General features: G+C 43.9%; 1 protein-coding gene across 6 annotated transcripts in view; it reads right to left on the bottom strand.

The window, feature by feature from the left end:
- TDRD12 (tudor domain containing 12) overlaps positions 1-12,519 on the bottom strand; it is a 246,959-nt gene that overhangs the window by 136,432 nt on the left and 98,008 nt on the right. For all 6 annotated transcript variants that reach the window (XM_044987027.1, XM_044987024.1, XM_044987022.1 and 3 more), the window contains 4 exons: positions 9,809-9,996; positions 8,820-9,030; positions 7,969-8,061; positions 5,985-6,157 (listed from right to left, as the gene is read on the bottom strand). In XM_044987027.1, coding sequence (XP_044842962.1) covers positions 5,985-6,157; positions 7,969-8,061; positions 8,820-9,030; positions 9,809-9,996 — 665 coding nt within the window. The remainder of the gene's footprint in view (positions 1-5,984; positions 6,158-7,968; positions 8,062-8,819; positions 9,031-9,808; positions 9,997-12,519) is intronic.

Genomic DNA, 12,519 nt, shown 5'->3' with positions numbered 1-12,519 from the left:
ACACTATGAAAAGAGGAAAAACAAGCAGTTATGAAAATTTTACTAATTACTCACTGATTGTTACAAGCATGGGTTGGGACTCCACAATTAATAGCCTCACATACCTTTCCCACCTAATACAGCGCACCTTATAACTAGACATAGCGGCTCTGTCCCGGACTACCTGTAAACAGACCCAAAAAATCTGGCTATTATAAGTTTAAAAAAAACAAAACACACCCTTAAGAATGTATTACGTCCATTGCTGGCTTTACTTTGAGAGTCCAAATCATAGCAGATGGTGGCAGTCTGCGCCATGGTTGGATTTCCCATGACTAACCTGTTTGGTACAATGGAAAACAGGAAATATCAGTTCTGCTCTTGAGGATAAGTCAGATGTGGCTCCCTGTGAAACACTTTCCACTGTAGCTGGCAACAAAGGCAAGCACTCTCCAGCTTGATTTGCCTAAAAGCCATCAGACTACGGCAGTTCTGCATTGAGAACATTACTCCAATAGCTGTTCACTTGCCTGAGGTTCAAAATCATCTCATGGACTATCTCTGCAGGGCTTCAGGGACCATTCATTTTTCAGGGACTCAGGGAAAAATACCTGTCTAAAAACAGTCAGCAGGTATGCTCTCAACATTGTGGAATTTAACAGGGCCCCTATGAACTCAATTTTTTGAGTGGGAGCAAAGGCTGACTTTACAATGTTGAGGATGAGAACCAGACGGTTAAGCAAGTGCAGTGTGGTCCTGATGTGAGCAAGAACTTCCTCTCTGGATCTGTCCCTCAGTAACCAATTGTCCAGATACAGGAAAATGTGAATTCCCTTCTTCCTGAGATACATAGTAACAATGACCACTCATTTGATAAAAACCCAGGGGCCAAAGAGAGGCTGAATGGAAGCACTGCGTACTGAAAGTGGTATTCCACCATGACGAAACGAAGGAACTTTCTGTGGCTCAGTAAAATCTCCACATGGAAGTATACGTCCTGAAAGTCCAGAACCACAAACCGGTGGTACTGAGGCAATGCAGGGAGGACAGTCTATACTGTGATCATTCAGAAACTTATGTACCCAATATAATTGGTGAGGCTGTGAAGGTTGATGATGGGTCTTACCCCTCCCTTGGATTTGGGTACCAGGAAGTTAAGCCAAGACCCTAGTGTCCTGGTGGAACATCCTCCACCTCTCCCAAAGTCAGCCGCAAGTGGACCTCCTTGAAGGAGCAGTATCTCATGAGAGGAATCCCTGAAGAGGGATGTGGGGATATGGGGAGAGGAACTGGATGGCATAACCCAATTTGATGGTACTTAGGATCCAGATGTCAGTGGTGATCAAACCCCAAGCATTGTGAAAGTAGGTCAGCCTGTCAAAGGGGGGAAATGTGGACAGAGGAGCAACAACTGAGTGAACAAGGTCAACAAGGAGCCAAAATGGGTGCCTGGAAGGCACTGATGGAGTGTGTGTGGATAGGCCAAACTCCAGGCCCGACTGGGTTCTCCTGTAGTATCCTCTTTCTGGGGTAGATCTGTTGCCTTGGAGGAGGAAAGGCTGGCCAAAGATGCACTGCAGAAGATGCTGCTGCTGGACGGTGTAGTGGCACCTCTGCACCACCGGCGTACATACCCTCAAGGACCGCAGGACAGCCCTGGAGTCCTTGAAGGAGTGCAGTCTCTTCTCAATTTTGTCCAAGAACGTTTGGCTACCAAAGGGCAAATCCTCATTGGTCTGCTGGACATAAGGGCCAATACCTGAATTCTGCAGCCAGGAAGCCCTCATCATAGGGGTGACCGCGGCGGCCATTACCCTGACCAAGATGTCCAACGCAGACTGAGTGGATGTCTTAGACACTAAAAGCAGCAAAAAGAGTCCTGTGGCACCTTATAGACTAACAGACATATTGGAGCATGAGCTTTCGTGGGCGCATACCCACTTAGCCAGACTAACACGGCTACCCCTCTGATACTTAGACACTAAGCAGCCCTCAGTGACAAAACCAGAAATTCCTCACGTGAGGACCTGGGCAGCTGGTCTGCGAACTTTGACATAGCTTTCCAGTTAATAAAACAGTACTTGGACAGCAAAACATGCTGGTTAGCAATCTGCATCTAAAAGAAAGAGGTGATGTAAATCTTTCTGCCTATGAGGTCTAATCATTTAGAGTCCCTATCCTTGGGGGTGGACTTAAACCTGTCTGCCAAGTTCTGTTGTTCACTGCAATTATGATTAGGGAATTTGGGGCTGGATGGGAGTAAAACCCTCAAATCCCTAAACAGGAATGAAATAGCACTTTTTCATGCGCTCACCTGCGGGCGTTACCGAAGTTGGCATGTTCCAGAGAGCCTTAGCCAGTAAAAGGAATGCACTGACCCCAGGAGCAGACGGCTGTCGAACATCCACCAATTTGTGGGTGCTCTCTTGCAAGAATTCTGCTTGGGTACCAAGGGACACAGTTACATGCAGAAAAAGATTTTGGTACACTTTAAAATCCTCCAGTACCAAAGCACTGTGCAGAGACTAAGACAAGGCCCTTTACAGAGCCAAAGCTGGATCCTGTTCCACGGCTGACGGACACAGGCAGGATGACTCTGGAGGCTCCATAGGCAGGAGGACTGCCAATGCCAGGGCTGCGACGGATCAACAATCACCACCACAGACCTGACTGGCACTCTTGCCTTTGAGAGCAACGAAGGGTGGGAAATCTGTACTGAAGAGCATCCCACAGACTCCATGGAGGTCACTGGTGGCCAGCAAGGGACCCCGTCTCAACCACAAGATGGATGGTTACTGGTACCAGGATTGCACACATCAGCGGCCCTCAATGCTAGTCAGGCAATGGAGAGCAGGAGGATTGTGACACTGCTTTCCGTATTTTTCACAGTAATATTATGATATGATTGTGTCATAATCATAATGTATTTTATGCAAGATAGGTCATGTGAGGTATCATCAAAAAGGTTATGATTTACTGAATATGCTTATCCTATTTGTATGCATGTATCATTTTTGTATCTAAAGTTAGGAATATTGACTATACACATCTGTACTACAAAAGTGTTTGCATTTGGAGAACACCCACCAGAAAGAATGCAATCTGGCTGGCTGGCTAGCTACAAACAACGTCTGACTCGTGGCTGCATTGACACTGAAGGGTCATGTGATCACGTCACCTGGTACTGGACTCCATTATAGAATACCAGTATTTTTCCATGGGGAAGGGGCAAAACAAAGGGTTCCCGCCATATGTAAAACCCATTTAAGGCAGGGGAGTGACATAATCAGCATTCGTTCTTCACTGAATCCCCCACCCAGGATGATTGCTGGAAACATCTAAGAAACAAAGACAAAGGCTGGGGAAGAAGGACTGAGCCCAGGCTGGAAAAGATGTCTGCCCTGTGAAAGAAATACCTGGAGTTTTAAGCTGCAAGCAAGAGCAGCTTTCCTTCAAGAACCTCTGCAATCTGCCTAAAACAACATTTAGGGTGAGAAATTACTATTTGTAACCAATTTCTTTAGTATCTTAAGCTTAGTTTGTGTATTTGTTTCATTTGATAGATAATCTGCTTTGATCTGTTTGCTAACCCTTATAATAACTACAAAAGTTAGATTTTAAGTGAATAAACTTGTTTTCTTCTCTCTAAAACCAGTTTGTGGAATTCATAACTGGGGGGGGGGCGACAAAAGCTGTGCATATCCTTCCTCCACATTGATGGAGAGGGCGAATTTCATAAGCTTAGGCTGTATAATTCTCTGTGAAGTGCAAGACGATGCAATTTTGAGTTTACATTCCAGAGGGGGTATGTACTTGAGTGCTGGGCAATTCCCTAGCTGAAGCCTTCCCATACAGTGCTGATTTCAGTATCTGTGTCTTTCTGCACTGCTGGGTGTGTCCCTACCTGTGTATGGAGGAGGCTTGCAGGCCTGGCTCAGCAGAACAGTGTATGGGAGCCCAACAGGCAGGCTCAGTGGTACCCCCGTACATCAGATGACAAAGATGACAACTCCAACTCAGATGCAGAGAAGCCTAAGGATTCCAGAGATAAGGGCGGAGCAAGATCAGAGAGAGCAAGTAGGTGGTCTGACTCATCCATCCCCCAGAATGAGGCAGGAAGTGCCGCTCCCAATGGAGGTAATACCTTTGGTACCGAGCATGCCAGTCCCAAAGTGAACAGTGGTACATGAGTGTCTGATGGTACCAACATGGAGGGCAGTGAAAAGCTGTACCCAGTACCGGTCCTACTTCCACAATTGGTGGAAAGGAAACACTGGGGTGCAGTGTGGTGCTGACAAAACTGAGGGATCAGCAGCTAGTTCAATTGACAGCGCTATAGTTAATGCAGTCCTGGCAATGTCCTGGACCAACAAAGAGGTCAGGACGGAAAGGCAGAGGAGGTCTGTAGCTGCCTATATGGAAACAGTCAGTATCGGCATCTTCCTCATCGGTACCAGACTCAATGGATGCCTGGAGGCTGGAACCAGAGTCAACGCTACAGTGATTCTATCCTTCCTACTCAGTACCAGGGAAGGGTTAGAGGTACCCATGCCACCGTGCGCACTGGCACCAACTATGTGCCGATTCACACTTTTCCTGAGGGAGGCAGAAAAGTCACCCCAAGACCAGGAGTGGTCTCAATTTGTCTTATGTGACTTTTTTCTCAGTGCAGTTGACAAACAACGATCCCTCTGTTTCTTCAGAAAGGCATCTGCTCCACAACATGAAGTGGCAGTGCTCTTGGAGCCCGAAGGCGCTCTCTGATGCAACGAGCGCCTCAGTACCAAAGCAGGTCTCATGGCGTGTTCGAGCAGGTGCTGCTTAAGGCAAAAGGTCCTGAGCCACTTGAAACAGTTTCTTAAATCATCTGCAGATCACACAACACTCCTTGATATGAGCCTCGCCAAGACAGAGCAAGCATCACGTGTGGGGATCACTTCTCTACATGAAGGACGATGTTTAAACCCTGGTGAGGTCATCACCTAGGGAAACAAACTACTACAACTAACACTAACCAATACTAAGGGTTTTACTAACTATATCCAACAAGAGAAAAAAATAAAACCTAGTTGAGAGTTTGAGAGGCTGAAACCACACAGAGCTCTGACTTGAGCCACTGGCAAAAAGAAGGAACCGAGTCAGGTCTGGGGCAGCACTACCACATGTAGCCAAGGGAGGGCTACAGCCACAAGGCATGAGCGCCACCCCTTTATGAGTACTGTTAGGCAAATTTCTCTGGCTCTGGTGCACTGGGCGTGCACACACCTAAGTGGAATACAAAGCTGCACTTACTCAAAGAAGTGTTATTTGCCCCTTCAAACAACACAAGAACCAGGAGTCACCCAATGTAATTAATATGCAGCAGATTTAAAAACAAACATAACTAAGGGCTTCACACAACACACAATCAATCTGTGGAACTCATTGCCAGGGGATGTTATAAAGGTCAAAATTATAACTGAGTTCAAGAAAGAATTAGATAAGTTCATGAAGGATAGATCCAGCAATAGCTATTATCCAAGATGATCGAGAATGCAACACCATGGTCTGGATGTCACTAAACGCCTGACTTCCAGAAGCTGGGAATGAACGACAGGGGATGAATGGATGGATGAATGACTCAGATGTTAACAGTTCATCTGCCCTTTTGATGGAGGATACTGAAATTTGGTACTTACTCATTAAGAACTACTCATGACAATAAACAACAAATTTGAATTTTGACATTTCTATTACAGGTCATTTGAATGTCAGTAACAATTTTTATTTTTTTTCTGTGATTTGGCAATGCTAGATATGAGTCCAGAGAATGCTCTCAGAGAAAGCAAGCATGTTGTAGGTACCAATCAAGTAGACACCATGTCCAAGTGAAAGGTCGACTGTTGTCAGCTAATATTCATACTGTATAAATATCCTGTTTATCAAATTAAGAAACTCTTTGCAGACCAAAAACAGCATTCATTAAAAGAAGAAATCAAGCACTGAAATCAAAAGTAATCACTTACAAAGTTTGAAAGGTTTTCTCCTCAAGAGCTAACATTTTTGCATGTTTACACAACTTTTGAAGTTGTTTTATATGTTCTGGATTGTCAATTCCCATTCCCATAGACAAAATCTCAGATCGAATATTGTATTCATTGATAGACGCCTTCAACTCTGAAAGCTTGGTGACCCGGACCTTAAAGAAAATATATAATGTAAATACAACTGTTCTTATAAGAAACTCATTCTACCTCTAACTTGTCTATTAACTTAAAAACTAAAACATTCAGCACGTGTATACACATCACACATGTGTATCTATACCTATGAATACACATAACTAGTTTATCTCTAGTTAAATGGAAGAATTACCCACTTGTAATGTTTTGCAGTAATTTCTTCTTCTCTACTATGAGAATTTAATGATGAACAATATTACAGTACCACACAATTCCATCAATTAGAGAAACTTTCAGAACCACAGAGAAGGAAGGGTGTTGTAAAGATTAATGTTTATGAAGAACTCAAATACTATAGTGATGAATACCACAGAAAAGTCCATCAGGAAATTGATAATTCTATCTTCCTTGCAAGGTTTGAATTGTGTGCAATAAGTAAGGCGTGGGGGCCATATACATTAAACAATGAAAATAAAACAAAATACCACAGTGAATATACTGAATAAGGCCGGGGTCCTCTGAAAAAAACCCAAACAGTATGTGACCACATAATTAAAGAATATATCATAATGCATACTCACAAAGAACGGAATTAAGGCTGCATAGGCAACCTTAATTCTGGCATTTCCTACCTTCTCAGTGTTTGACTTTGAAACCTTAATGTTCTTTTAATGTAATTGTGTGTGTTCACACACACACACACACACACACCCCTCTACCTGTAAGCTCTTTGGGACAGGGACCATATTTTCATTGTGTGCACAGTCAGACAGTTTTGGGAAAATGTCTGTGTCCATTTATATGTTTAATTTTGTTTTGTATCATTTGAGACTGCAAACCTGCTTTGTGGATTAGAACCTCCACTTTGCATATTACTGTACTTTGTGTTCTGTGTTGAGAGTCAGATTATGTAGCCCATCAAGATGTTTAGTAAGGCCAGAAAAGGGGGTATTTTTTACCTTATGCAGAACACACAGGAAGAGTAAGCCAAGTTTGCCACGGACTACTGACTTTTTAATAACTCTTATGAGCTTTACCACTCCCTCTGAAATAATGGGAACTGTGTACGTGAACCCAGCACGGTAGGGGTTCTGTGTGTAAAGGGAGCCAATCCCTGTGAGCAGCAAGAGGAACTTGAACACCTGAACATGGACAGACCTTGGACCCAACAGACTGTTAGCAGCAGTGAGGAAGAAGAGGGAGGTAAACACAAACTTTTGTTTTTTTAAACAGCTCTATCACTCTTGTATGCTTTGTAAATCTGTGTTTATTTAAAATGTTTCTTTACAAAGCCTGTTTGTTCCTTACTCTGTCACATATTTTATAACTGAATTTTATAACTAGGCACACCAGAGCTCACCCAGCTCTGGAAGGAACAGATCTATGCAACTGGTAAGGTCAAGAGGACCGAGACACTGGGTTCAGGGTCAAGTCAGCTGGACTGCGGGGTCATATAGCCAAGATATGTATCAGACGCAGGGTCTGCAACTGAGGAATATTCCTGAATAAACCAGAGCTAGAACAGCGATCAATTGTTAACCCAAACCCAGGGAGCTTAGCAGCACATAGAATTAATGTTTTATTGGCATACATTTGGGATGACCTGTGTAATCTATTTGCAGCTTTGCCACTAGTGCACCATGCAGTTATCCCAAAACTCAGAAAATACATGATGGTATAGTTTATCTCAGTATATTTACATACACAGTCACAAATATATATACATAAATACCAATAAAAAGAGAACAAAAAGAAAAACATTTACTGGGCATTTATAAGGAATTTAGATAAATATTCTCTAATAGTGCTATTTATATTTAATACTTACCATTGGATCAACCCAAATTGTATTTCCCAAGGCAAGAACTATTTTTGCTTCATGAAGTTTTCCTCTAATTTTGTGATGAATATATCTAGTAACCTAATAAAAACAACTCTGATAGTATTTAAAGTACATCTTAAATCAAATACAGATTTTGTATCTATTTTAAGCTTAGAAGGTTACTAAATTATAAACAACAATGAAATTAGGGCATTTATCATATAGTATCAACAGTTTTGGAGAAAACCTCATACAAACTATAAAAGACATATGTTTCAAACTTACAGATCACATTAATATTGCATGATTAATGGAGCTGCCCTAGAAGTCTAGTGAATTATGTTTTACCACTGCACCATGGGGAAAATACAAGTATGGGTCAAGGGTATCGGAAACTGTATCTCCAATTGCTCCTGGCAGACCCAAGGAACAGTGATGACTGGTGCTGGAAGAGGCCACAACTAGCCTTCCTGCATTGGTAGAAGACTGGTGGAAAGTTTTCAAGAGAAAGGGGGTAAAAAGGATTATACTGGATTCTGAGAAGGGACCTCTCAGGAGCTTATTCCCCAAAGAAACAGCACCAAGCATTTACCCACTTGGAGCGCATTTATGATTAAAGTAACAGTTATGAAACAGGGTGTTTTTATCCTTTCTAAAAGGCACAGGAATATTAAATCTCTCAGTAATGGAAGATCTTTAAAATTAATTAATGAAATTTACTTAACACCAATTTCTAAAAGTTAAGGATTAACTATGAAGCATAAATTACCAAAAATACTGGCTCCATTTAAGTGAATCATAAATAACCTTTCTGAACTTGAGATAAAGAGAAACATACTATATTAAAGAAAGATTACCTTAGGGTTCCATTCAATTTCATTATCAATAGGTTTCACCCTACAAACAATAAATTCCACAGCCTGCGGGGGCAAAATTTGAAATCTTGTAGGTAAGTGAAACAGCCGATGAACCTGAACTTGACCAGTTCTGCCTTCATCTATGTATCTGATAGTAACATTGTACACGAAACAATTTTCTTCTTTTGGGGGTATCTCCAACACTTGAACCCTTAAGGGAGAAAAAAAGAGTGAAAAATTTATTTTCATTTTCCAAATTAAATACAATACAGTACCAGAGTTACAAAAAATGAAATGATAAATACAATCTTAATCTATTGAGCTTTGCTTAACATTTATGAAAACGTAATATAATCATAGTAAATGACAATATGAGCTACCTAATTGAGAGACAAAGTGGGTGAACTAATATTTTATTGGACCAACTTCTGTGGGTGAGACACAAGCTTCTGAGCCACACAGAGCTCTTCTTCACCTGTCTCTTTAATACCTTGGGATTGACAGAGCTACAACTATGCTAGATACGACCTAATTGAAGCAGCAAAGAATCCTGTGGCACCTTATAGACTAACAGACGTTTTGAGACCTAATTGAGACATTCTGTGTGCATTAACTATATTAAACAACTATACTACATGGAATCCTTTGTTAATAATGGTCTCTTACAGTCCTTTGAATACTGGAGTTTTTTCAGGTATATACAAATACACCTCTACCTCGATATAACGTGACCCGATATAACACGAAATCTGATATAACGCGATAAAGCAGTGTTCGGGGGGCGGGCAGAGCTGCGCTGCGCATTCCAGTCGATCAAAGCAAGTTCGATACAACGCGGTTTCACCTATAACGCGGTAAGATTTTTTTGGCTCCCGAGGACAGCATTACATCAAGGTAGAGGTGTATTTCAATACAAAGTACTTACTTTAAAATACCCAGAAATTTTATTCTTTAAAATCATTCTTTCCAAATCAATCTGAATCTCTTACCTGTGAAAAAGACCTTCTTCATGTAATCCATATAGTGCTAGTTTCTCCACCATTTCAACGGACACTTTATTCCTGGCTTTCTTAAAATACTCAATCATCTCTCCATCAAGAATTGCATATTGATCCTTTTGTTTATCTATTATGCGACCGAAGTAGTTTGTTGCATCCACAATGTGGAGAGGTACTATCTGAAAGTGTTTAAAGAGGACAGACAACTCATGAGATTAAATTACTAAACTACACAGACCTTTATAGCTAAATCCACTGATTTCATTCCAGCACAGATCAGTATAAAAGATGGTTATTCACCTTTGTAACTGTTGTTCTTCAAGATGTGTTGCTCATATCCATTTTAATTAGGTGTGCACGCACCGGGTGCATGATCGTTGGAAGATTTTTACCCTAGCAACACTTGGTGGGTCGGCTGAGGCACCTCCTGGAGTGGTGCTTTTACAGTGCCGGATATATGCCCCAGCCGACCCAGCGCCCCCTCAGTTCCTTCTTGCCGGCTACTCCGACAGAGGGGATGGAGGGTGGGTTTGGAATGGATATGAACAAAACATCTCAAAGGACAACAGTTACAAAGGTGAGTGAGTAACCGTCTTTTCTTCGAGTGCTTGCTCATATCGATTCCACTTAGGTGACTCCCAAGCCTTACCTATGCGGTGGGGTCGAAGTGAGATGTTGCGGAGTGAAGGACCGCTGAACCAAATGTGGCATCACTCCTGGACTGCTGCACTATCACATAGTGGGTGGCAAAGGTATGCACTGATGACCAAGTCGCTGCTCTACATATCTCCTGTAGTAGCCCAAGATGATACGTACTGACGTCTGTAGGGAGGGGTCGTATGATTCCGGGCGCACCAGCAGGAAAACCACTTCCACTTGGCTACGTATGTGGACCTGGTAGAGGGTTTCCTGCTACCCAAAAGGATCTGCTGGACCGAGTGAGAACAGCACAGCTCAGACTGATTTAGCCATGCAACAGCCACACTGTGAGCTAGAGAGATTGCAGGTCAGGATGACAGAGTCGACTGTGATCCTGAATGATCAGGTCTGGCCACAGCGGGAGTGGAATCGGGGTGTCCACCGACAGCTCTAGAGAGTGGTATACCAGGGCTATCTGGGCCATGCTGGGGCGACCAGAATCAGACAGGCACTGTCCCTCCACAGCTTGCTTAGGATCCTGTGGACTAGTGGGAATGGAGGAAAGACATAGCACAGGTGATCCTTCCACTGAATTAGGAAGATGTCCAACAGGGAACCCAGAGAGCACCCTTGGAGAGAGCAGAACACCTGGCATTTCCGATTCTCGTGAGAGGTGAATAGGTCTATTAGGGGGAAGCCCCGCTTCAGGAAGACAGAGTGGATGACATTCAGGCGAACCAACCACTTGTGAGCCTGGAATGATCTGCTGAGGTGGTCTGCTAAGGTGTTCTGGACCCCTGGGAGAAACAACGCCACTAGATGGATCGAGTGGGCTATGCAGAATTCCCACAGACAAGTGGCCTCCTGACAGAGGGGTGATAACCGGGCTCCCCCTTGCTTGTTGATGTAAAACATGGCCATAGTGTTGTCTTGAGGACTGCAACACAACGGCCTTGAATGCACTCTCGGAATGCTTGACACGCCAGGCGTACTGCTCTGAGTTCCCTGTACGCTGATGTGCAGAGATAACTCTCCTGCGACCATAGCCCGTGTATGGAGGTTCCCGAGATGGGCTCCCCATCCCAGGGATGACGGATCCGTGACTAGGGACACGGAGGGCTGCGGGGCGTGAAATGGTACCCCTTTGCACATTGATTTGGGGTCCAGCCACCAGCCTAGAGAGGCTAATACTCCTGGCGGGATGGTAACCACCGTGCTCAAGCTGTCCCGACCTGGACGGTATAGTGTTGATAGCCAGGCTTGGAGTGGACGTAGTCACAGCCTCGTGTGCCTGGTCACAAACGTGCAAGAGGCCATGTGTCCCAGGAGGCATAGGCATGTTTTCACGGTTGAGGTCGGGAAGCTTTGCAGGCTGTGGATGATGTTCACCAGGGATTGGAAGCGTGCCTCCAGCAGAATTGCCCGGGCTAGGCTTGAGTCTAATACTGCCCCTATGAATTCAATCCTCTGGGTTGGTACCAGAGTGGATTTCACGACATTAAGCAGGAGGCCCAGCTGACTGAACATGTTCATGGTGAGCTGAACATGAGACTGCACCTGATCCCTGGAGCGACCCCAAATAAGCCAGTCGTCAAGATATGGGAATACTTGGACCGTTGTCGACAAAGGGAGGCAGCCACCACAGCCATGCATTTGGTAAACACCTTGGGGGCCGTGGATAGGCCGAAAGGAAGGACGGTGAATTGAAAGTGCTGTTGATTGACCACAAAGCAAAGGAAGCGGCTGTGCACTGGGTAGATCGCAATGTGGAAGTACGCATCCTTCATGTCGAGGGCGGAGTACCATTCTCCAGGATCTAAGGAAGGAATAATGGCCCCTAGTGAGACCATGCGGAACTTCAATGTTACCATAAATTTGTTGAGTCTGCGTAAGTCCAGGATGGGCTGAAGCCCACCCTTGGCCTTGGGGAGTAGGAAGTGGTGGGAATAAAAGCCCTTGCCCCTTGACTCTCCCAGAACCTCCTCCTCTGAGACTGTGGTCTGAAGGGCCTCCTCTGCGCTACTAGGGTATGCATTCCCACACAGCGCATGATAATTCTCGAG

Source organism: Mauremys mutica, chromosome 14 (genome assembly GCF_020497125.1).
Source record: "Mauremys mutica isolate MM-2020 ecotype Southern chromosome 14, ASM2049712v1, whole genome shotgun sequence".
Lineage (NCBI taxonomy): Eukaryota > Metazoa > Chordata > Testudines > Geoemydidae > Mauremys > Mauremys mutica.
This window is presented reverse-complemented; position numbering and strand designations above follow the sequence as displayed.